We start from the raw sequence: 26,601 nt of genomic DNA on the forward strand, positions 1-26,601 counted from the left end.
TTAAAAAAAAAAATCCTGAGACATTTGCATATACCCAAAGGGTACACACAAGGAAACTCAACTAATGACCAAGGACAAATTATTTCCTGCTAAACCCCCAGCATCATGGTTCAGAGCAGACTGAACCTGATTTTTAAAAATAGCTAGAAATGTGTCATGTCTTCATCTGGTTTTCACAAATCTATACCCAAGGCAAACACATTATACCAAGTGAAGCTATATCATTTATAAGGACTAGGAAATCTGCAGTATTCCCTAAAATCAAAGTTTGTATTTTCTTATCTCCTAGGAATCTCTTGGTAAGGGTATAGACAAAAGGCTTGATTGTGAAAAGGTCCATGGTAGTTAAAGGACCTTATTTATTTTGAAATGCAAATGAACACTCTCTCCAGTCTTGGCATCAAATGAAGCACACCTGTAACACTGATACTTTAAAAAAAAACAAAACAAAACAAAAAAAAAAAAACAAAGAAGAACCTAGATGTGAAAAGGAAAGGACATAAGTTACACTTCTTAGGAATCAGTGTAACAATTTAGGACTTCTGGCTGCAAGAGAAAACGGGTATATATTTTTTCCTATCAAGAGTTATTTTATTTGCTACTTTTTTTTGATGAGTATCAGAGCAGATTAAATGGTATGCAAAGTTAAAGTGAAAACAAGGGAAACGACGTGAGGTTGGTGAAGGACTGTGTCTGCAGAATTCATTAGATCTAACGTGAAACAGTCTTGTACAGAAGTCAAACAACCTCTACTTCACTACTATTTGTATTCTGAGAACAATGGGCCTATGAACATTTTCGTGACTTACAAAATCACAAAAGTACAAATGAAGCAGCTTTGTTGAGTAAATAGTTTTGTATAAATCTACCTGTTACAAACAGATTTTTAATGGAATGACAGAATATCATTTGAAGGCAAATCCTAGTTCTATGAGATTAACAGTTGTGGCCTGAGAGTAAGAAATTGTCTCCGTGCTGATAAATACATGGAACAAAAGCTATCAAATTTCAATGCATAATTAATGCAACTGTGGATGGAGGGGCCCACCTGGGAGCCTGTGGATTTCTACATTATTTATAATCTTGAAACTGACCATGGGCACATTTCTTCCCAGCTGCTGCCTTGCTCTTCTAATACCACTGCCTGTTTGGTTTCCCTGCAGTGTTTCAGTACCGGTACAAATATTATCTAGACCACATAACATTTCCAACATGAAGTAATAGCTATCCAGGCAATTCTTAGCCACTTCCTTTGGAGACAACTGGCCTGGATCTAAGTCTATAGCTCTTAATTAAGTCATAAAAGGAGCCTCACAGTCTCAGATACATCCTTTGGTCATGAGGGAGAAAATACATTTATTGCATGGAGTCTTATTTTCACAAACAAAACCATCTTGTTGCTGATCAAAGTTAGTTGCAAAATAGTATTCAGAATTCCAAGTAGCCATAAAAAAAAAGTACTTCTCTCCAGAAACATCAGACTTGTACCTTTCGTTTTGAAGGCAAAATTGCATAACTTGCATACGTAAGGCCGAACATCAGTATGAGTGCGGATGTGTTTTTTGAGCATGCTTGGCTTCTTGCAGCGAATCCCACATTCTTCACAAATATACTTTCCACGTCCACGTCCTCTGACATATACATAATCTTCATTTGATTTATACCTGTTTTTAAAACAAGAGTCCAGTGTGTTTTCAAATACTCTTAGTGTGTTATATATCAAACCAAAAGCTGATCATCTGCATGGCAAATTTTTATGAGGGTCGTCTACAAATAATTATTCAAGCTTACTTTTATGAAGTCTTGAAATTTATGCAGTAAATGCCTGAGAGAACCAGATAATAGATTTGGCACAGTAAACTGAATGTAATTCTACATGGAATTCAGAATAGAATTGGCTCTGCTATTAAGTGTAAATTTATGGACTTAGAGTAGAGATGTTCAAATGGGCTTACATAAGCCCCAAAGATCTGCACCTTATTACTTGTGAATCCTAACAGAGCCTTCAATTAAGCAACATCCAAAAAGCATACCAACATATTCAAATCCTCCTGTATCCTTTGTTTGCAGGGCAGGATCTAAGATGTGCACGTACAAAACACATAGCCTTCTACAAGTGCTATATTAAGCATAACTGATAATAGAATTCTTCATCGCAAGTTTCTACTCTATTTTTAAAATCCTGGCACGGGACTGTCTCAGAAATTTCTGGTTTAAACAGGCTGAGCTCAGCTCACCAACTGTTGTCTGCAGATTTGATCTGCTCTTCCCAAAGCCATGCATGGATCTGTACTAATGTGGAATCTAAATTTCAAAAGGCTTCTTAAAGGTACCGTTACATAATGAGAACTAGAGATTCTATTTTTAATCAAATTTGCATTTGTTTCCAGAAGGATTTGATAGAGATGGTTGAAAGGATATCTGAGGTCATCTAGATTAATCACCTTGGTTAGAAGAACAAAGTCTTAGGTATTTCCTTTGATAACCAAGGTAAGAAGCCTACCCAATGCTCAACCATTCCATTTTGTCTAGAATACAATGAAACATGGCATATTATACACTAACATTCTACTAAATTATTCAGTGAATAGCATTATTTCAAATCACAAGGAGGCTAGCATTACAGCTCTAATGTCATATGAAAATATTCTTTTCAGGGGCAGAGGGACCTTTTGATAACTTCCAGAGGTAAGCTGACATGCAAAAGGCCCTAATTCACTGTAGATTCACTACAGGCACTACAATCACAATTTTTTAAAACACTCTAACAGCATTGCAAATGCCCCTATTTTGTCCTAGTTAATCTACATATAGGAATAAAAGCAAATTCAGTTTTAATGATCCAATCTACTGAAGGTGTATTTAAGGAAGAAAAATCCATTCATATATTTAAATAGCAACTCTTAACACTATCTATTTTTTGGTCAATATCAATCCAAGTGAGAGTTAAGAGGAGTCAAAAATACAAATATATTTTACAAGCCTTGTGCTGCCTTAAATTTCCTCCCCTTAACAAGGAATTCAATTCCAACTTGTTCTTTAAAATTAGTTGGAACTGTAGCTTTTGTCTCACATTGTCTTTTGTAATAAAACAGAAAAGAACCTACAGATGCAAAATATCTTCCACTTTCCAATTTTACTACTCTGCCTCTTAACTAGATGGAATTGCTTAAGGGATGTAGAGTAAAACAATTTTATAGAAAGCTTTTTCTGTTTTTTCTTTTTTATTTATATAAAGGGAACAAATGTCATGCGTTCCATATACACAGTTTTAAGAGAATAGTAAAACTTCCCATCCTAGGGTAGGATTCTTCAAGCTTACTGTAGCCCATCATCACAACTGATAGGAAATACATTTTATTCCCAGAGAATATAATTGTATTTCAATATCTTAGCTGTTAACTTGCTTCCAGAATGAAAATACAGAAAAGTTCTATATCACATGTTAATTGCATAGTAAAAAAACTTGTACAGATAAAATATAATAGTTGACAGATCCATGAATCTATTTGGTAGGACAGTTAATGAATTTTTAAAAATAATTTTAAAATATATTTAACTGAATTCCTAAGTGCATCAATTAGATAATACAAGGAATATACACACTAAAAAATGTGTTTGGTAACACTTTTTTTTTTTTTAAGTTATCACTTTTGTTTTGCAATGGCCTAAACAAGAGGTGGTAACAGAGTGCAATGGTCACCTATTCACCATCAAACAAAAACTGGATCAAAGGAGCCGGCGCTGTGGTGTAACAGGAAAAGCTGCCATCTGCAGTGCCAGCATTCCATATGGGCGCCGCTGGTTTTAGTCCCGGCTGCTCCACTTCTGATCCAGCTCCCTGCTAACGTGTTTTGGGAAAACAGCAGAAGATGGCCCAAACCCTCCTTGCACCCATGAGGGAGACCAAGAAGAAGTTCTAGGATCCTGGCTCAGATTGGCCCAGCTCTAGGAATTGTGGCCATTTGTGGAGCGAACCACTGGGTGGAAGACCTTTCTTTCTTTCTTTCTGCTTCTGCCTCTCTGTAACTCTGCCTTTCAAATATATAAATAAATAAATGTCTTAAAAAAAAAAAACTAAGTCACAGATAAAGAAATGATCAGGACATAGCCTATAGCACAGGGAGATGAAAGCAGTGGGACATGAAATTTGGGCATTCAGTTTTTTGCATCATCAAAACACAGCACTAAAATGTTCATGTGTGCTTTTTCACTGTGTGCTTCATTAGTGGAGATGGGCTCCCCATTAACAGTGACTGTGGAGATCTCACTAATCTAGTGGAACAGGGGTACCACAATGAGGAAGGCTGCTGAATATGTAAGTATTGACCCAGCACAGGGACCTCTCGGTCTCTGAGGACAGGCACAATCTATATTTCTCTCATTTATGTTAAAAGATGATGGATATCAAAAGATTGATGATTACACATAACTGTGGTTTAAGGGAAAATCACTAGACATTGAAGGTGGCAAAATCTAAGGGAGAACAAACTATAATAATCTCCAAACTGGTAAAACTGTGTGAGAAATCAGTATTTCATTTCACCATTCAACATTTCATAGTCAAACAAGTTGCAGTACTTTTCATTCATATATAATTGTAATAAATTCATGTTTATGAAAATATGATAATTATAGATCTTTTGTAGCGATAGGATAGTTACATCATAAATCCCAGAATATGGTTAGCATATAATAACTTTTTTTTTTAATTTAAAAGCACAAATCTGGAATGTTCCTTTCTTGTGACTGGATTTAGAGACACTTCTATCAAAATCTAAAACTAGTTATTAAATACATATGTAATTTCTTCACTGTTTGTATAATAAAACCATTTATTCTTACTAATTGAGTTTAAATGGCTCCGAAGTCAACATTTAAAAAGAAATTCCCAAATACAGAAAAACTATTATAGATCAGACACTGGGGAGATAGGATAACTCAATATGCTACAATATCCTGACTTGGATCCTGAAACAAAAAGAAGACACTGATGGAACTGGCAGAATTCCAGTCATGTATACAGTTTAAGTAATAATAAAAGAAAACCAACATATTAACTAGTTTCTAGGATTATGTACAATTTCATTTTTACAAGCATAGAATAAAAATGCGTCCATTAGTAACACAAATGCTCACTAAAATATCAAAGAATGAACAAACTTGGATAGTAGCAACAGTATGCCAATTTAGTAGGGTCCATATTAAGTCAGAGGTGTGAAAATTTAAGGCAGAGGCACAAACTGTTCATATTGGGGACATTTTCATTAAAAGGAAGTCCCAAAAGCAAAGGGACAAACTCAATACCTACTATCAGGCAGACTAAAGTGCGACGAGAAAAGAATTCACTGGAGTAGACACTACTCTGTCCATGTCAGGACAATGTACTCTGACACAAGTGACCCTATTACATTTGCACTTAGGTTTCCTTACCCTCCTTCAAAGATTTTAATTCGGATTGGCTCAGTTTGTTTGGATCCAATATCCTTATCTCCATGCATATCTCCTTTCCCTCTTTCCTTTAAGATACTTCCCACTAGTTTCCTTTCTAGTTTGCTGCCAAATAAAAAGGTTGTATCAGGTTTCATCTGTAGGACAAAAAGAGAGAATCATTTCCCATGCGTTCTCTAAGAAACAGCAGCGCCCATACCCCATGCTTCCATGTTGAAAATCTACCAGAACTCCATGCTAATAGGCCATGGGCTGCTTATGTAAAGTAACAGACACTGAGAAGAATGACTGTTTCCACTGAATAAACTTATTAGCATTTTGCTTAAAAATGTTCACTCCATGCAATGGTAATAAAGACTTAAAAATACATTCTGTATTTTGAAGTAGAAATTTTTAAAAAATCTCTACTAATTAGGAAGTAGTCTCAAAATTATTAAAGAGAAATGGTAACTGACATAATTTAAAATATATTTTTGTTATTTGTTATTAATTATTAAATTCTAAAATGCCCTTATTAATATATTTTCTAATTATACATATAAGGCATTGGTTGTTCATACAGCAATGGCCACCAACGTGGAAAAGAAAGTTTTGAAGGAGAGACACAGGAACCAATTTCAGTGGGAAGTCCTGTCAACGAGGCCATGTCAATTTCTGGCATTTGCCAAGCTCAATTCTGCCCACCACTTGACCTTTCCTTTCAGCATTCACCCTGTTCCACACCCCCATCTCAACAGTCCCCTAAATTCCTTGCACCAAAAGAAAGCAGATGTGCAAGGTCAGAGGGTGAAGAACCTACAAGCATCAATCTCAGTGGGAGAATTTCACGGCACCTGAATGAAGGACATACTTGGGAGTTTTGGGGGCTTCTCCCATCCCTGGGGGAGGCCAGAGATGATGAAGACTCCTCCAACCCAGACCTTAGAGCCCTCACTGTGTAGTCTGTTTGGCAATCATCAATACAACACAAAGTACTTTCCCAAACAGCATTGATTACCTGAGAAAACTGTTTCCAAGCACTTGATGATGTCAGCTTGCCCGTTCCTGGCCGATGCATGGCAGCCAGGGTGTAAATTTCTGTGGTGATTTTTTGCTTGGACCTCAGAAGAGCCAGAGTGGTCTTGGTGTTCAATCCCGATGGGTTTGGGTTACAGGAACTAATGCACCATGAAGCATAAACTGAGGATTTGAAGGTGGCCTGTTGCACAAAGTTGGGTTTTGTATAATTCAAGAAGCACCAGCTCACAGTAGTTGTTGTCCGCAGACTGGGGAACTGAAGAATCTGCTGGAAATCTGCCACGTCCGTGAAAAGAAGAGTGGAGTTGGCCATGTTGCCACTGGGACCAGAGGCCATGTGGACCAGCATGCCAATGGGCAGCTTCGAGCCCTTGCCCTCCTCTTCCTGCTGACCATCTCCTGCGGGCAAGGACGAGCCCTGAGGGCTCATGCTCATGTCCGATGCTGTCTCATCAATATCTAACTCATCGGAGGACTCTCTGCTATCTGAAGGTCCACTGCACTTACGCCCCGCAGGGGCTGCCCTGGAACCCGGAAGCATCTCCCTGCTAGGTGGGAATGGCTCCCTGGAGGGTGCACTGACAGCTGGATGGTCTTGAGACGAGGAGGGCGACAGGGAGGAGAAGGAAGATGACCCCGACTGCAAGCCATCCTTTGGCTCAGAAGCACATCCTTGTCGAACCAGCTGGGGTTTCTGGGGGCGGGAGAGGTCCTTTTTGATGTCTGAGTTGGTTAGCTCCACGGCACTCAGTTCCTCCACGATCTGTCCATACATCTTTTCTTCTTTGACCCTTTTCTGCTGCTTGGTTTCCATGAAGAGCTCCAAGCTGCTGGCTGGAGAAAGCATTCGCTTGCTACCTCCAAGGGTGGCAGCGCTGTCTGAGGTGGACGGTAAACATAAGGGGATGGAGGATTCCAAGCCAAGGGGTAAGGTCTGAGGTACTTTCCAAATCGGGTATTTTTCCAAGCTTGCATGCTGCCCCAGCACCTGGGCAATGTTAAAACCTATTCCTTGCATGGCTGCATTGGTTACCAGTGTTCTTTGAGTCATATTCTCATCGACCTTGCATATGACAATGGCAGGACTGTTCTGTCCAAGTATCTGAGAAATGCTTGTGTACATGACACTTCCATAGGACGGAACGTGTGTCTGGATCCGAACGGGCACCACCGTTCCCGGTAAGGATTGCAAAGGCCCAGCATTTGCTGAGGCAAAATCTTCTTGAAGAACCTGCTCAGAGGGAGTTTCAGTTGACTTACCGCTTGGGTCCGGTGGAAATTTTGGGGGGAGGTTCTTTGAGTGTAGCCCTGATGTTCCCGAATAACACGGGTAAGTTTGCTCTTTTGTGGGTGTATAATCAGCAGATTTCTTTCCCGTGTGCTCCGCGACGTGCTCTAGGGGATAGCTAGAATGAATTTCTGTCTGGAAAGAGGGCTTGCTGTAGCTCTTCTGAGGGTGTGGGGCAAACGGAGGTGGGAAATGTGCCTGCCACCAGGGAGGCTGCTGAGCAGGTAAATGAACCATACACACGGTGGGATACTGAAACTGAAATAAGGCATTCTGGATGGGAGAAAATGGAATAGTCTCTTGATGTGGAAATAAGGGAGGCTGCTCAGGTAAGTGCTTGCTTGTCATATAGGATATTGGTTGTATCAGAGAATTTCTCAAAGATTCCTGACTGTCCATGTGCATGATCTGCTGCTGGGCCAGGTGGAGTGGCCCGGAGCTCAACTGGGCACAAGGAGCCACCACCTGCTTTCCTGGGTCATCCCCTGGAAGAGGAGGGAGCCCAGAGGACGGGCCATGGTGCCAGGTGGCCCTGAGGCCGGCCTGCAGCTGCTCCATCTGTTCCTGCTTCACGCTGGGGTCCACGCCGCTCTCGCCCTGGGCGATTTCTGGGGAGCCGCTGAAGGAGGCCTGGCGCACCAGAAAGCATTTCTTTCTCTCCCGGGACGGCGACAACACCGAGGCCGGGGCTCCGGCCACAGGAGCGTGGGACAGATTCCCATAATCGAACGATTTGCTGCGAATTTCTGGGACCTCCGCTGGGTGAGGACAAGGCATCTGCTCTGATGAGCAGCGCCGCATTTCCTTTTGGTGGTGGTGGCCTGGAACAGACAGCGAGTAGGAACCGGCAGGGACGGTCAGAAACTCCGAATGCTTCCCGAACTCATCCTGCTTAGGAGGCGCCGTGAGCTTCACGGTTTCTTCTCTTTCGAAAGACATCGAGAAACTGGAGCTGTGGGACAGGTTGCTTTCTTGGCTGGGACTGCGAGAGAGGCCTGTGCCTGTGGATTCGAAGCTGGACTCCCCTGAGGAGTGCTCCATGTCTGCGAGTCGCAAACGCTTCTTTTTGGGTGGCAGCTTCTCAGCGGGGAGCTGGGAGAGGGTCTCGCTCCTCTGGGGCCACTGGAATTCCTCCACAGGCTTCTCTGGCTCTTTACTCTGGGCTTCTTTCTCCTTCTCAGGTTTGTCGGGCTCCTCCGTCACTCGAATCTCTGGAACCTGAATGTTGTGCTGGCGGACCAACCTGGGCTGCGCGTGGTAGGACTGCTGCTGCACCTGCGGGACCGGCGAAGGCTTCCCCGCGCCGTCTGCACCGTCTCCGGCCGCAGCCCACTCTGGACTCACGGGAGCTTCAGAAACCTCGCTGTCACCAGTCTCAGAAGGTGAAGGGGCTTTATCCTGTGCGGAAGCCACCAGCTCGGCCGACTCGGACCTTTCGAATGAATTGGGTCGGCTCAGGGAATTTGTGTGCTGGATCACAGAAATCACATTTCCAGGGGGTTTCCTGCCCCCTACGTCTGACACCTTGTCTGAATCTGTGGCTGACGGTGATTCTTCTGACCCAAGAGATGGACTTCCAGACTGCAGCTGGGGCCGACACAGGTCAAAACGCTCAGGGTGACCATGGCAAGGGTTCTCGTGCCCGGCCAGGGCAAATCCACTTCTTACTCCTTCCTGCATCTGCAATTTGGGGTCATAATCTGAAGTCATCATGGCCACAGGAGTGCTCACAACACTGCTACAAATCATGGGGGTGTCCTCTTCATCTCCCACACTCTTCTCTTTCCGGCGTTTTCTATTTTCACACGTGGTCCCAAACATGGTTGGCACACCCTGCAGTGGCACCACGGGATCCATGAAGTATTCTCCGCCGTGTTTTAAAGAACCTAAGCTGGAAATGTCCCTGTAACTTTGCTTTGGTGTCTCCGAGTCTTCCCACTTCTTGTAGAGTTTCCGGCAGACATCATAGTCATACCCAACCCTATCCCCAGGAGCCAATTTCTTTTCCTTCAAGGATGAGCCAGTGACGCTCTTGGACATCCTGCCGCCATGGTGTTCCACCTCCACGTGCCCTTCCTGTACTGAAGGCAACTCAAACGCTGCTTGTCGCCTTAACATGCGCTGAGGGGGGATGCCCACGGTGCCAGGATAGAACACGTCGTCAGAGCCCGCCATCCTTTCATCAAAGGAATGGCTCCCTCTCAAAGAAGGAGGAATACTTAAATTAGTTGCGGAAGAAGTTGGCATTGAATTGCTTCTAATCAGGGGTGAAGCGTCTACAGGAGCTTCTAAGAGAACTGGGTTGCTGCCTTGGAAATGTCCCGGGTAAAGCTTTCCTTCATTCCTGACAGATGATGGAATCGTCTGGGGCTGTCTGGACTCACTGTTGAACTTAGCGGATTTCAGCACACTCGACTGACTGGGGTCAACGTCTCCCTTGCTGGGGATCAGCTGTGAGACGGGATCCTCAAACACCTGGATGTCTAACCTGGTGTTGACATGAGGTAATGGTTCCATCAGGCCCTTCCTGCCCATGCTGGCACGCTCCTGACTCGGGGGTGTAACGCTGAGTGCATTTCTCGGGCTAAGCCGACAGTATTTTCCAAAGATGATTTCTTCGTAAGACTTTGCGTTTGTGTTGGGGGGGCTTATTTGCTGCTCTGCACTTTCTGAGCGAGAAAAGTAACCAGAATCAGTGCTTCCTTTACTGTGCGGGCTCAGAAGGTTGAGAGAGGGCTCAGAATCATGTCCTTTTTTCTCCGACAGTCTTAGTGCAAGTTTCTGTTTTACTGTGTGAGAGTCATCAGCCTTCGTATTTAAGGACGGATTTGCAAGTGTATCAGAGCCAATATACTGAGAGCTCTCACTCGGTAGAGAGATCCCACTTTTGGGGATAATCAAAATCGGCACCTTCATTGGACCTCCCAACGATTCCTCCAAGGACCCATGATAGCCGCCCCTGCTGGCGATGTCCAGCGGGATGGGTGGGCCGGGGCTCATTTTGTCAGAAGCCTCTGCAAACAAAGAACTCTCCTCATCTGTGTCTGTACTCTGTTCACCATCTGAATGTATTTCTGCTTCTACATCAATAAAACCAGCCTCCAGGTCCAATTTAGATACAGCTGACTCTGTGAAAGGTACTAATCCTGCCTTAATTGCATGGGCATGTGACTTCCTGTGCTTGTACAAATTGCTCTTTGTCTTGAAAGAGAAACCACAAGGTATACATGGATATGGCCTCTCCCCAGTATGGGACCTGATGTGTTTTTTCAGTACGCTTGGTTTGGCACACGCCCTGCTGCAGTAAGGGCAAATGTATTTGCCGGGCTTTTTGGGTTTGTGCTCTTTCTTGTGAGCATCTTCTGCCTGTTCGATACTTTTCTGGGAGTATTGGCTATAAGCAGGGTTCAGACTTGAAAGCTTTTTTCTAGGATAACCACCACTGTGGCCATGGATAGGAAAGGGAAATAAGTCCTCGGAGGCGACAGATGGCAAAGGGCCAGGGAAGAGCCACGGAGGGCCTTCGAGGCTCTGATGGGGCTTGTTGCTGTGCAGGACCCCCTGTGGCAACGAGTGCTGCGGGAAAGAGAGTGAATGTTGGCATGCGTAAGGACTGGGGCGGGGCGGCGGGTACTGCTTCTCTGCGACTTGCTGCACCCCTTCTCCAGCTGAGGCTAGCTTCCCAGAACCAAACAGTTGTGCTGATGCTGTGTTTCCAATTTGCTCAGGGTCTATTTGTGGTTGCCGCTGGCCTTCTTGACTGCCGAAAGTGCTCATCTTAATAACAGCTGATGGTTCCTGTCTCCATCTACCTGATGCTTTATCAGTTTCTCCAGACCTTGAGGTAGCGTTTTGTCCTAGAGCTGTGTCCCCAGTGTCCATTTTGTGATGCAAGGTCTTAAGTGCTAGATCGCTTGAAAGCCGTGCAGACTCATGGAGTGTCTCCAAAGCTGTGCTTTTTTTAAAGCTTGGCTGCTTCCATGTTCCAGAATATCTGCAAATTCAGTGATTGCTCCTTCTCTTTGGAAACTTCTATGCCCACGCTGTAGTCAGTGGGCATTAGATGGTGATGTCCTTGGACCAGGGCTATAACACAGTTCTCTCCATTGTAGAAATGTCCATCCAAAGGTTAAGTGCAAATATATAAAGATATCTTATGGCATTCGAATATTTTCTACTAAAACGAAATTGGGATGATGGATAGTCTAGGAGAAATTTTGCCCATCAACTACAGCAAAGTTCAATCACCAGTTTCATTAAGACAAAATGACCTACAAGAAAAGAAAACACAAAAATATAATTACAGCAGTTATCAAATGAGAAATCCAAATCAATCCTAAACAGCCAACCTGGAATCGGATAGTTTTTTGTTTTTTTTTTTTTACTCCAAAGCATTCTTTCTATAGCTATTGCATTAATTTCACAATTAAAGGATATTAATTTCAAATTCAGCATTAAGTCATAAGTATAAATCTCTTTGAAATTGGAAATGTGGTCATCCTATTAAATATTCCATAGTTTTAGATAGAAAACTAGATGCAAGAAAGCTTCACATATAATTATTATTTATGTATTCATAGTATGTTTAAAGCCTTGATTAACAAGATTAACATCATTCTTATCCCAGTTTTGACTTACATGTTAAGTACACATCTAGTGATATAATTTATAATTAATATAAAATATTTGTTTATATAAAATGTTTACCATAGTCTAAATGTAAATAATGTATAAAACGCATTTTAATAAAATATACAAAACAAATAGCATGTAAAAACATAGAACATTTTATATAATATATAAATATTAAATATAAGTATATTTTATAGCTTAAAAACAGCTATTACTAGTGCTAGACCAAGGTAATAAGAATCAAAGATTATCACGTAACTTTGCAAAAGGAGAACAGTGCATCTAAACAAAACCACTACAAGTCTTCATAACATGGAAAACAAAGCATATTTTTGGGACAGTTTAAAAATAAAGTGGTTACCTGAAGAGTTTAAAGTTTTCAAGGGCATGATTGTCCTGACGCTTCCTGGGTACAAAACAAATGCAGTTAGGAAAGAATGTCGTATTAAACTAATACACTGTTATATGCAAATACAAATTAAATTCCTATTTCCAGTTCATTTCGTATAGGACTTACAATGCTGCATGCCCTAAAACAGGAATGAACTGTTTCAGAATATGCCACACTAAGTCAGTATCTTAAAAGACACTGTGTCCAAAAATAACTCAAAAATTCATTAACAAGTCATAATACTTTCTAAAATGTAAGATTACTACAACAAAACATCTTAATTTTTTTTGCACATAACCAGCTTAGTTCTAATTCCCTAAATATCAAAACGTTCAGTATCGTGGATTTTTTTTTATTGCACCTCTAAATTTGAACATTTAAAAGAATGTGTTTTTGTTTAGGTATTTACATCCCAACAAAGTGAGACAGATGACAGTGAATGGCTCCAGAAGACTTGAAACTTAGTGTCAGAGTTTAAAGGAGTACTTGATTTCCATAAGGGAGTCATCTATGTACCCAGAAGATTCTGAGAACTTCCATGCTAAATTATATCAATTATGATGGAAGCTGAGATGTGTCCTTGATGGGCAATGTGGCAGTGTTCATCAGTCTAAGAAAGCTCATACACTTTGGCTCAAGTATTCCATTGGTGTAAACAAGTGCACAAAGATATATATACAAAGACCATTTAAATAAATTATGGTTCAGCCATCAAACTGGCTATTATAAAATATAGATTACAGCTATAAGTACCTACATAGAAACTCACTCAGGAGATAGCTATATAAAGGCAAGAAAATATTACAATCCCATTTGTGTAAAAGAGAAATAGGTGATAAACAGAAGTTTCCTGTTGGGATGCTAAGTAGCTTTTTTTTTTTTTTTAAACAGGTAGAGTTATAGACGGTGAGAGAGAGACAGAGAGAAAGGTCTTCCTTCTGTTGGTTCACTCCCCAAACGGCCACTATGGCTGGCGCTGTGCCGATCCGAAGCCAGGAGCCAGGTGCTTCCTCCTAGTCTCCCATGTGGGTGCAGGGGCCCAAGCACTTGGACCATCCTCCACTGTCCTCCCGAGCCACAGCAGAGAGTTGGACTGGAAGAGGAGCAACCAGGACTAGAACCGCGCCCATATGGGATGCCAGTGCTGCAGGCGGAGGATTAACCAAGTGAGCCACGGTGCTGGCCCCACTAAGTAGCTTTTAACACAGAAGTAGAACCAGGGAGTCAGAGAAAGGTGGGGGAAGGGATTTTATTTTTTACCTTCTTACTTTTAATAAGTTTTGCTTATTTTTTTTCCAACCTGGGTATGTTCACTTTTCTAAGTAAAACACTGATTAATAAAAAAAGATAGTATTATGCAAATGTACTGTAGATTCCCAAACAGAAACTCAAGTGCTGCTCCTATTCCCATGGCAAATTGGCTTCCTAATATACACCTCTTCTCTGATGATGACAAGAAAGGAAGTGAACATGGAAATTCCCAAAGAATAAATCTTTCGGGTGAAAAATCAGCATCCCCCAGATATTTGTAGCAAGATATCTGTAATCAAAGTTCCCACTGCTCACAGTCTTGAAGCAAAATAGATTTGTAACGCAACTGTCACAGAAATTAGACCACCAAACAGCCTAGAAAGCCTTACTTTGTGAAAACTTTCACAATGGGATTGAAGTGCCCCCATGACTCCACAGCAATTTTCCGAAGCACCCTCTGAAAGGCAAGTGAAGACCTAAAATTCCAAAGCAAACTTGCTCCTGTCAAATCCAGCCACCATGCTAGCAAGAAGCATATACATTGTTGAATCTCACTTGGCTGGATTTTGTGTTTAATTAACTAAATATTTAAAGTTCATGTAGACATGACCTCTGTCCAACTTTCAGACGTAAGCATTCTCCAAAATGGAAGTAGAGTGTATTTCCAATTCAAGAGAGAAATGTTTGCGTTTTCAATAGGACTCAGAGTTTGAATGGAATGTTTTCTAAGTTACTTACCAAATTTAATATTTTATAATGGCATTACTACATTTGCAGTTCTAATGCTAACATAGATTGAGCATCCCTAATTAGAAAATCCAAAATTCAGGGATGGTATTTTGGTGTAGTGGGTTAAGCTGCAACCCATACGGGCACTGGTGCCAGTCCCAGCTGCTCCACTTCCAATCCAGCTCCCTGCTGATATGCCTGAGAAATCAGCAGAGGATGATGTGGATGGGTGCCTGGGCCCCTGCATGCATGTGGGAGACCTGCAGGAAATTTCTGGCTCCTGGCTTTGGATCAGCCTAGCTCCAGCTGTTGTAGCCATCTGGGGAATGGACCAGCAATAAAAGACCTCTTTCTGCCTCTCCCTCTCACTCTGTAACTCTGCCTGTCAAATAAATTAAAAATTAAAATTTCAAAAAAGAAAATCTAAAATTCAAAATCCTCTAAACTCCAAAACTTTTTGAGCACTGACAAGACACTACAAGTGGAAAATTCCACACCTGACCTCATGTAATGGGTTCCCATCAAAACACGGATGCACTAAAAATGTGATATAAAATTACCTTCAGGGGCAGGCATTTGGCCCAGTGCTTAATATGCCATTTGGTACACCCATGTCCCGTATCAGAATGCCTGGGTTCCAGTCCAAGCTCAGCTTTTGATTACATCTTCCTGCTCCTGTGCACCCTGAGAAGCTGCAGTGATGGCTCAAATAATTGAGTTCCTACCACTCACATGGGATATCTGCATTGGGTTTCTCTCCCTCTCTCTCACAAATTAAATAAATAAAGTTAGTTTAAAAACACATAGGCATTGTGACACAGTGAGTTAAATTGCTGTCTACAACACCTACCTCCCATATTGGAGCACCAGTTTTGAGTCCTGGATGCTTTGTTTCCAATCCAGTCCCCTGCTAAGGTGCTTGGAATAGCAGCAAAAGATGGCTAAAACTCTGATGGAATTTTAGGCTCCTGGCTTAGGCCTTGACTAGCCCTAGCCAATCTGATCATCTGGGGAATAAACCAGCAGATGGAGGATCTACTCCTACCACTCACCACTCTGCCTTTCAAATAAATAAATAAATTTTTTAAAAATTTAAATTAAGGGGCCAGCACCATAACTCAATTGGTTAATCCTCCACCTGCGGCGTCGGAATCCCATATGGGCACTGGGTTCTACTCCCAGCTGCTCCTCTTTCAGTCCAGCTTTCTGTTGTGGCAGTAGGAAGCACCTGGCTCCTGGCTTCAGATCGGCGCAGCGCCAGCCACAGTGGCCATTTGGGGAGTGAACCAACAGAAGGAAGACCTTTGTCTCTCTCTCTCTCTCTCTCTCTCTCACTGTCTAATTCTATCTGTCAAATAATAATAATAATAATAAATTTAAATTAAGAAATAATATTCAGGCTGTGTATATGAGGAGTAATAAGAAATAATATTATTCAGGCTGTGTATATGAGGGATACATGAGATACAAATGAATTTCATACTTAGACGTGGGTCTCATACCCAAGATATCTCACTATGTATACACAAGTATTCCAAAAATATGAAATCAGAAACACTTCGGGTTCTAAGCATTGCTGATAAGCAACACTCAACATACAATAACAATAATAATAGTTGTCATTTACTGTGTATTTACTATATGCAGAATACTGTTATGGAGTTTTCCATATATTATCTTATTCAATCTTTACAACAGCCATTGCTATAGATATCATCACACCTATTTTATAGTTGAGGGTGATGCTTAGGGATGTAGAATGGCACAATTGGTCTTCAAATCCAAGTTTGGCTGAGCTCCATCTCACCCACAATTTAAAACAATATATCTTCAATAACATTGTGCCCTGAATACTTTCACTAACTTCAAGATTTGGAATATCTGAACTTACAATGGTTCCTGCAAAATATGAGTCTATGAGCTCTGCAAGTTTAAGGTACAGAAACTGGTCACAAAATGCCATTTCCTAGAAGTCATAAAAAATCATAATTTAAATACTGTTCAAAATATGTGAAGTATTAATTGGGCACCTCCTGCTGGGAATAGGGTACATTCTCTCAGTAAATTATTTTCCTTTGTTCTTTGAAATAATTACATTAAGGAAAATAGGAGTGTCACAAGTGAAAACTAGGCTCTTATCACTCCTCATCCTATGACTCACAAAGAATAAATAATTTTGCTTAAAACATAAACAAATAAGCACACAAAATTTTATTTACTGTAACAATAGATTTAATAAATTATTAAATAGAATACAATGTTTTTATTAGCCAGGAGGTAGTACTTTTTTTTTTTGACAGTGAGAGAGAGAGATAGAGAGAAAGGTCTTCCTTTTTGCCGTTGGTTCACCCTCCAATGGCCGCCGCGGTTGGCGTGCTGCGGCCAGCGCACCGCGCTGATCCGATGGCAGGAGCCAGGTGCTTCTCCTGGTCTCCCATGGGGTGCAGAGCTCAAGCACTTGGGCCATCCTCCACTGCACTCCCTGGCCACAGCAGAGAGCTGGCCTGGAAGAGGGGCAACCGGGACAGGATCGGTGCCCTGACCAGGACTAGAACCCGGTGTGCCGGTGCCGCAAGGCGGAGGATTAGCCTATTGAGCCGCGGCGCCGGCCAGGAGGTAGTACTTTTAAAATCAAACATATGGGGCGGGCCCTGTGGCACAGTGGGTTAATGCCCTGGCCTGAAGCGCCAGCATCCATATGGGTGTCGGTTCAAGACCGAGCTGCTCCATTTCCCATCCAGCTCTCTGCTATGGCCTAGGAAAGTAGTATAAGACGGTCCAAGTGCTTGGGCCCCTGCACCCACGTGGGAGACCTGGAAGAAGCTCCTGGCTCCTGGCTTCGGATCACTGCAGCTCTGGCCATTGCAGCCAATTGGGGGGTGAACCAGTGGATGGAAAACCTCTCTCTCTCTCTCTCTCTCTCTCTCTCTCTCTCTGCCTCTCCTCTCTCTGTGTGACTCTAACTTTCAAATAAATAAATAAATCTTTAAAAAAATCAAACATGTAATTTTTATGGCTCAGAAGAATGAGTTGAAACCACTACACTAATGTAGATATAATTCTCATTCACTATGGACACAGCATACAACAGACGCACCAAATAAAATCCAAAGACAATATTTTACTATCAGAGAATAGATCAAAAAATAAAGAATGGTGATTTACATAATATTCAAAAGCAGATATCTTACTATCAGAGCAAAAACTTATCTAGAACATTAATTGTCTTGGGGTTTAATTTTTAGAAGAATAAGATGAATTAGAAAAAAATACTATCAGGGCTGGGGCTATGGTATAGTGGGTAACTAACTGTCTGTGCTGCTGGCATTCCATTTGGGCACCAGTTCAAGTCTGGGCTGCTCCACTTCGGATCCAGTTCTCTGATATGGCCTAGGAAAGCTGCGGAGGATGGCCCAAGTCCTTGGGCCCATACACATCCCAGAAGAAGCTCCTGGCACCTGGTTTTGGATTGGTCCAGCTCTGGTCATTTTGACCATTTGGGGAGTGAAACAGCAGATGGAAGATTCTCTCTCTCTCTCTCTCTCTCTCTCTCTCTCTCTCTCTGTAACTGCCTTTCAAACGGGGCCATCAAAGATGGAGGTACCTTTCTCCAAAGGGAGGAGAGAACTTCCACTTTGACTATGACACTATCAGAGTAAGATCAAAGTCGGCGAACTCTAAAGGCTTCCATAGCCTTGGCAACTCATGACTAGAGCCTAGGGAGATTACTGACGCCATAAACAAGAGTGTCAAATTGTTAAGTCAGCAACAGGAGTCATTGTGTACTTACATCTCATGTGGGATCTGTCCTTAATGTGTTGTCTAATGTGAAGTGATGCTATAACTAGTACTAAACAGTATTTTTACACTTTGTGTTTCTGTGTGGGTGCAAAATGATGAAATCTTTACTTAGTATATACTGAATCAATCTTCTGTATATAAAGATAATTGGAAATGAAAAAAAAAACCTGGTGTTAAATTGGAAATGGCATAGAAAATTAATTAATTTTTAAAAAATATCATGTAGGATCTCTGTCTTTAATGTGCTGTACACTGTTATTTAATGCTATAACTAGTACTCCAACAGTATTTTTTCACTTTGTGTTGCTATGTGGGGGCAAACTGTTGAAATCTTTACTTAATATATACTAAACTGATCTTCTGTATATAAAGAGAATTGAAAATGAATCTTGATGTGTATGGAAGGGGAGAGGGAGCGGGAAAGGGGAGGATTGTGGGTGGGAGGGAAGTTATGGGAGGGGGGAAGCCATTGTAATCCATAAGCTGTACTTTGGAAATTTATATTCATTAACTAAAAGTTAAAAAAAAAACAAATATTTAAAAGATATTATCTATATTTTATTAAAAATCAATTTGCTAAAGTTGACATAGGATCATTCTATAGTTTCCTAACAGCATTTATTATCTAGAAGGTTGGTTTTTTTTTTTTTTTTTTGACAGGCAGAATTAGACAGTGAGAGAGAGAGAGACAGAGAGACAGAGAGAAAGGTCTTCCTTCCGTTGGTTCACTCCCCAAATGGCCGCTACGGCCAGCGCACTGTGCTAATCCGAAGCCAGGAGCCAGGTGCTCCCTCCTGGTCTCCCATGCGGGTGCAGGGGCCCAAGTACTTGGGCCATCCTCCACTGCCTTCCCGGGCCACAGTAGAGAGCTGGACTGGAAGAGGGGCAACCGGGACAGAATCCAGCACCCCAACCAGGACTAGGACTCAGGATGCCAGCGCCGCAGGCGGGGGATTAGCCAAGTGAGCCGCAGCGCCAGCCATCCAGAAGGTTTCTAAGATTCAAAATTGTGATCCCAGTTAAAAAACACTGCAATAGTTTGTCAGGAAAATCTCCTAAAAGGGAGAGAATTTCTCGATAAGCCTACCTATGATGTCCCACTATCTTTTTTTTTTTTTTTTTGACAGGCAGAGTGGACAGTGAGAGAGAGACAGAGAGAAAGGTCTTCCTTTTTTTGCTGTTGGTTCACCCTCCAATGGCCGCCGCGGTTGGCGCGCTGCGGCTGGCGCACCGCGCTGATCCGATGGCAGGAGCCAGGTGCTTCTCCTGGTCTCCCATGGGGTGCAGAGCCCAAACACTTGGGCCATCCTCCACTGCACTCCCTGGCCGCAGCAGAGAGCTGGCCTGGAAGAGGGGCAACCGGGACAGGATCGGTGCCCTGACCGGGACTAGAACCCGGTGTGCCGGCGCCGCAAGGCGGAGGATTAGCCTAGTGAGCCGTGGCGCCGGCCGATGTCCCACTATCTTACCAAGAAACTAGATTATCTCCAGCCAGCACCATGCTTCTATATTCGGGGCTTGTGCCCGAAAAGCTCTGTTTTTCTGATCTGAACCAAAAGTTTCATCAGTAGGTAATCATTCATGTCAGCATTTTTCTGAACAGCACTGTCTAACTCTTCACTGCAGTGACAGGCTTAAAAATACTTCCAGCGGAATGGAAGTCATTCCTATTTCACACAAATCTTTTACACTGGATTTTAAACAGTATCTGAGGATTCACTATTCTCTCCCACACTGCTGATGTAGATCCTTCAACTAACTGCTACCCAGAAAATCACTTCCCTTCTAGAAGTTTCTGAGAAATACAAAGAAAGGCAAGAGGAAGAGAAAAATGAGTGATGGGTCCTTTTGAGAATTTACAGATCATATTTTAAAATGTGGACTCTTTTTATTGACTGGTTGTCTACAGCTGCTTTATCCCAGAAAAAAAAACATTCTGTGAAATCATGTGTTGTATGGTATGTCTTTCTCTTTCCAACAAAGCAGGATTTGGGAGGGTTCAAAAGTTTCTTTGCTGCTCTCCCCCACTTTAAACTGAGGACAATAAATTCATTTTAAAACCATAGGTCTTTCAAAGTTAGTCTAAGGTCTGATAGGACATTTATGCTATTTTTGTTAGGGGTGGTACTTTTAGTAAGTGACTTCATTATTCCAAAAATTGCATAAAATCTTGATCATGTGTTTTATTGCTAAAATGTATGAAAATGTCTGTAGATGGTAAAACACTTATATAAGTATATTAGAGAAGGAAATTTACATTAAATGGATCATTCAGTCTAAGAAAATACTTTCTTTGGACCTCATAATATTATTACAAATCATTTAAGCGTGCTATTGTATAAACTATAATTTTAACTAAATTTTCTCAACATACATCTAGTTAGAGTTGTAAAGATTGTAGTATTGCAGTTAATTATAGCTACATTATTTCTCTATGATCACATAGATTCAAATCGTTTTTCAGATTCTCTAATAGTATATTGAAAGTAAAATCTGATTATTCCAATCAATTGACACATTTAAAGATGCAACGTGAGAGCAATTCTCACACGAAAACAGCTAGTTATCATTTTATTCACTGAGATTTCTTTTTATGGTAACCAAACCCACACAGTCATTTTTGGCACCCACTGCCAACAAAGGAGCGGTATTCCAAACACAGTTTCACACTCACATCTACAATGCTCCCTAACGTTTCTAAGAGCTGTGAGAGCAGTGAGACATTTTACCAGGTGACAAAACTCAGAAGATTTGACTTTGAGGTAACCTGTGGATGGTGATACACACAGCCCATGGGCATCTTACAGCCAGTGAAGACAGGCAGTTTCTAGCAGATTCACTCCTTTTCAGAAAGGGGAAGTCGAAAAAGCTTTTACCTTCTGCATGGCTATTTCATTGGTAACAGAACTAAAGGAATTGAAGCAAAAGAAAGGAAAAAGGATCACAGGGAGAGGTCCCATTTTTTCTGAGTCTGCTTCGGCCCCTCTTCATAGCCCCACTCAAATAAACTTGGCACCCAGTTAACTAATTTCCTCAGACAGGCCCCGAAAGGAAAGACCCAGCACTGATCTCCCATACAGACCTCCTCAGAGGTCCCTCCAGGAGAACAGCTGGTGGGATTGGCAGCAAGGCAGGCTTGCTCTGCTGATGAAAAAAGGCCTACAGTACCCGGGGCTGTCAATCTGGAACATTCTGCTTAGAAAAACACTATCACAGAAAAAAACTCTACCTCAGGAAATTAATCACCACTTGAGTGGTGGCAGAAGTCAAGTGTGCATTAAAGAATAACATCCTAAATAATCATAGGACAGAATGACAGGCATAAAACTCCACCCTTTGCTCTTTCCAATAATTTAATAACAAAACAGTTTTGAACATTAAAATACTTATTTGGTCTTTTTGAGAATTTGGTGGTGTTCAAAAGAAAACACAAGAGAACTTTAAAACGTTTATGGGAATGGAATTAAGACATACTTATTTGGGTGCAAAATAAAGTTTGAAATCCTATGCATAGTTCTTCTAAAATTTACGTTTTCTTTGAACTTTTTGAAGGCCCCTTATATAGCTGTATGCGTTATGCTAGTAATTATAAAATGACATTTTAAAAGTGATGGCCATATATTTGTCTGTAAAATGCAATAGACCAATTATAAAATATTTAAGCAGTGCGTGGGCATGTCAGAGTACTACTGCTTTAACACTGTAAACACCGCTTCCCACTGAGACACCTGTGGCCTGACCTCTGCTTGAAGTGCACATGCCCAGGGGGTACCAGGTAAGGGGAGACAGGACCTTCCAGAAAGACAGGACCAGTGGCAGCGTCCATCTGAATAAAGACTTATTTCCCCAGAATGCTTTTTAGAAGGCACCTTCTTGAGAGCCAAATTCATTACAAATGCTTCTTTTAGCAGAAATTCTCCTAACCTTGGTTCTCTTTAAAATGAGCAAAAAGTTGCCAGTAGAAGAAGGAATACATGTGTTACATAAAATCCTGCCAAGCAATTCAGAGAATTTTCAGAGAAAAATACAAACATTGTAACGATCACCCTACAATTTGACATACTTAAAACCTAATCAGATATTTAAAACCTAAGGGAAAATTGAACTTTATTTTTCCATATGGGCTGCAATGAAGACATCACTGCAGATATTTGTAGAATTTTCATGCTTAGTCAAGACATTTATGATTTATTTTGACTATAGCATGGTGCCTTTAATATTTTGCCACAAATCTTTTTACAATTGTGATTTCACTTTTCTAGTGGAGAGCTTTCCCAATATACAGCAAAAGTAATTACTATTAGGATTATTAAGAATTTATTAAATAGAATTTCACATGAAAATAAACTCAAAGAAGTTCTCTCAATGAGGCTATCCCAATTAAGCCAGTTATCATTAAAGTTGATATTATTATGAACAGCAAAACTAAAAAAAATTCTCACAACATTCTTCTCTTTAGATGAAATATACATTGCTTCTTCTTTTGATGTCAACTCCAGCTCACATACAAGTTCATGGTAGGCCAGAACTGCTTTTCAAATTACATGTAGAAACAATAGAATAAAATAATAAATTGTGATTATTAACCTGTTATCTTCATATCAGAACAGTGCATCACAACTGTCTGCTTTGCAAGACGCCAACTCTCCCGTTGAAACTTGTGCACAACTTCTGGGAATCTGAAAGATCAATGAGTGAATATTTCAAAGACGATGACACTGCAGTGAATTTCACAGGCATGCTTCTCCATGCACACAAAACACCTTCTTTTAGGAAAGAAAACTTGGAATTGGATCTCTCAAGAAATCTCTTACTGTCAACAAAAATTTTCCTTTCTCTTAACACAATTTAGATCTTTTTAGATAAATACTTGTATTAAGAGGGAATTGCATATAATCGTGAAAGCAGAGGCAATTTCAAAAATAATTCTAGAGCTAAAACTTGATGTGCTGGAACTAGACATTTTGTCACTGCATCCATGCTACATTCTGCTTACAGCTAAGATTTCTACAAAACTTCTTTTGGTGCATCAGCAACTCAACTACACAGAAAGAGGCTGCCACAAATTCTTCTGTATAGTTTATTCCAGCAATGCTATGTTCTGGGCTAAAATTATTTTCTGAAAGTGGAATCCAAACAAAGCAAAGTACAACTCTGAGATTTCACATACTCTACTGAGTACTGAAGGAAGGGACTTTCTCTTATTTAGAATGAATGTTTATCCAAGTCTGATCCAAAGAAACACAAGAGACTAAACCATTTAATTCAAATTGATTAATCATCAACCATCTCCAGAAGGTTTATTTTCCAGTATAAAAGTTCATTAAAAATATTAGTAGACTACTCATAGATGGTTACTATATATCTATTATTTTTTAAAAAGTATTGCTTTTGAGGCTGGCGCTGTGGCATAGCAGGTAAAGTCACCGCCTGCAGTGCTGGCATCACAGATGGACACCGGTTGGTATCCTGACTGCTCCACTTCCAAACCAGCTCTTTGCTGTGGCCTGGGAAAGCAGTAGAGCATGGCCCAAGTGCTTCAGCCCCTGTACCCATGTGGGAGACCCGGAAGAATCTCCTGGCTCCTGGCTTCAGATTGGCACAGCTCTGGCCATTGCGGCCAACTGGAGAGTGAACCAGTGAATGGAAGACTTCTCTCTCTCTGCCTCTCCTTCTCTCTCTGTGTAACCCTGACTTTCAAATAAATAAATCTTAAAAAAAAGTATTGCTTTTTTTTCTGACATTATTACACCAAAATCCTCACAGCAAGGACTAAAGCTTTAAGACACAAGAATTAAAATATGCTTTCCTTCAATGCCAGTCCATATGTGCACTCGAAGTACTTCAAGGCAATCCTTGGCTTTAATTCCACCCCACCTCTTTTGTGCACATCACTGCAGTAGGACTTTGGGACACCCTGTGCACTTTGAGACATGAATCATTACAAGCAAGTAGGCCCACTCGGTTCCTCAAAAGACAAAAAAGGTGCAAAAAATAGCTTCTGTAATTGAAGCAAGAACCACGTCAGAGACCAGATGAATGTGGGTGGTCAGATAAGATTCTGTTGCTGCAAAGGGCAAGTTATTAAGCAAATGCTAGAATTATTTTCCTTTTTAAACTTTGTTCTTCTTGCCTCAAGTCAACCATTTGCCGGCACTCAAAATGACACCTGTCAAACTCTACTATTATTAAAATTGAGAGTTTCATCAATGTCAAAAACCATGATTGATTTATATTGAAGGGACGGCAGTGAAATCATTAAAATACATGGTCTATAAGATAATTAACTAGCTCTTTTTAACACACCAAATATCAAATATCACTGTTTTTTTTAAAGTACTTCCAAAAAACCCAAAAAGTGTACCTTGATAATATGATCACAGCTACAGTGAAGTATGGCTCTCTCAGAAAAAAAATATAAATAAATAAATAAAAGGAATCACTGAGCTCTTTGGAAAACTGGCGCACGACATAAATGGGCTGACATTCTATAGATAGAGTTTTTCACATTGTAGGATTTACTGACTCTAGGATTTACTGGTCAACCCCTAGTCATTGAACTCACAGACAAGAAGGGAAAAGGAGAGCTTAATTCTCAGGAGATCAGTACTCAAGCCCATGCCCTGCGGAAATCATCGTTCCTGCCAGCCTGCCCCACAGACAACACAGAGCACAGGAGGGCCCCAGAGAAGCTGTGGCAGAGGACACATTCTCTATTTTGATTCTGCTTCTCCAGTCTTGCTTTCAAGACAATGGCCACAGGGAGTGGGAAACAACCCTTTCACATCTATATGTGACATTCCAGGTTATAAAAAGGTTATATCCCCCTTCCCACTCAGTGAGAGCGTTCAAAATTTGGTTCCATGGCATGACTTGCAGCTCATGACCTCTTTTAATATTTGGGTTTTCCTTGAAAAACAAACAAAATGCAATGGTAATAACATCATATTTATGTATTATGTTACAGAAACTTCCAGATAATTAATATGATTTTAAAGCAAAGATTCCAACAGTATTAACATGAAAGATACAACACAGATTTAAACAATCCTGCACAAATCATAGTTGCAAATTAGAATCAATAATGGCACCTATGAGAAAGTAATTATTGTTGTTGCTAAAATGAAACACACAGACATCATCCTGGAGAAGTAGTAGCATTATTACAATGAAGACACAGAGAAACCATCACAGCATTAATTTTAAGAGAATCTTTGGGGTCAGTTTCTGCCTCTTTCCTCAAATGGTATTGAGAGTGCAAACTTATGTTCTCTAGACATCCATAGTTTACATAGTATAAAGTTTAAACATGGAATAAAGGAAGAGGGAGAGGTAGGCATTTGGTCAAGCAGTTAAGACTTCAGTCAGGACGGCCATGTCTCAAATCAGAGTGCATGGGATTGAGTCCCAGCTCCAGCTTCCTCCTAATGCTACCCAGAAGTCAGAGGTAATGGCTCAATTCTTGGGCTCCCACCATCCATCTGAGACACTTAGAATGAATTTTTGGTTCCTTGTTTCCATCAGGCAACCTCAGCTGTTACAGGCATTTGGGAAGTGAACCAGCAAGTAAAAGGACACTCTATGTTGTGTGTGTGTGTATGTGTGTGTCTTGGTCTATTTCTCATTCAAATATTTTTTAAGGAAACATTTTTTTAAAATGAGGAGAGACTGTCATTTCTTTACTTTGGGATTATTGGATTCACAGGAAATTAATAGGTAAAGAAAACTTAATATTTAATAAAATTAACACATTTTCAGAAAGTGCTAACAAATCTTGCTAAATATTCTCAAGTTATTCAAAATTCACTCCAAAATATGAAGTGAAAATTAACCTTCACATTACTAAATGTAGGGTGATTTTTCCATCAGCCTGCAGGTTTATGGGAGAGATCTTTAAAAATATTGTCCAATCCTTAATCTCCTATGGGTAACAAATACTTGGAAAGCCTGAGTATTCTTGTCTCTGTTCTGGTGAGTTCTTTGTCTTTCTACTCTCTGTAGGGAAGAAAAATCTTTGGAATTAGATATTTATTCTTGGATG

The 26,601-nt window shown here is 40.9% G+C and overlaps 1 protein-coding gene across 4 annotated transcripts in view; it reads right to left on the reverse strand.

Annotated features, from left to right (window-relative positions):
• Positions 1-26,601, reverse strand: part of HIVEP2 (HIVEP zinc finger 2) — a 224,519-nt gene that overhangs the window by 11,912 nt on the left and 186,006 nt on the right. For all 4 annotated transcript variants that reach the window (XM_062186857.1, XM_062186855.1, XM_062186858.1 and 1 more), the window contains 5 exons: positions 23,148-23,239; positions 12,750-12,794; positions 6,449-12,027; positions 5,434-5,588; positions 1,489-1,664 (listed from right to left, as the gene is read on the reverse strand). In XM_062186857.1, the coding sequence (XP_062042841.1) occupies positions 1,489-1,664; positions 5,434-5,588; positions 6,449-11,638 (5,521 nt within the window). In that variant the 5' untranslated portion in view covers positions 11,639-12,027; positions 12,750-12,794; positions 23,148-23,239. The remainder of the gene's footprint in view (positions 1-1,488; positions 1,665-5,433; positions 5,589-6,448; positions 12,028-12,749; positions 12,795-23,147; positions 23,240-26,601) is intronic.

Source organism: Lepus europaeus, chromosome 3, assembly GCF_033115175.1.
Source record: "Lepus europaeus isolate LE1 chromosome 3, mLepTim1.pri, whole genome shotgun sequence".
Classification (NCBI taxonomy): domain Eukaryota; kingdom Metazoa; phylum Chordata; class Mammalia; order Lagomorpha; family Leporidae; genus Lepus; species Lepus europaeus.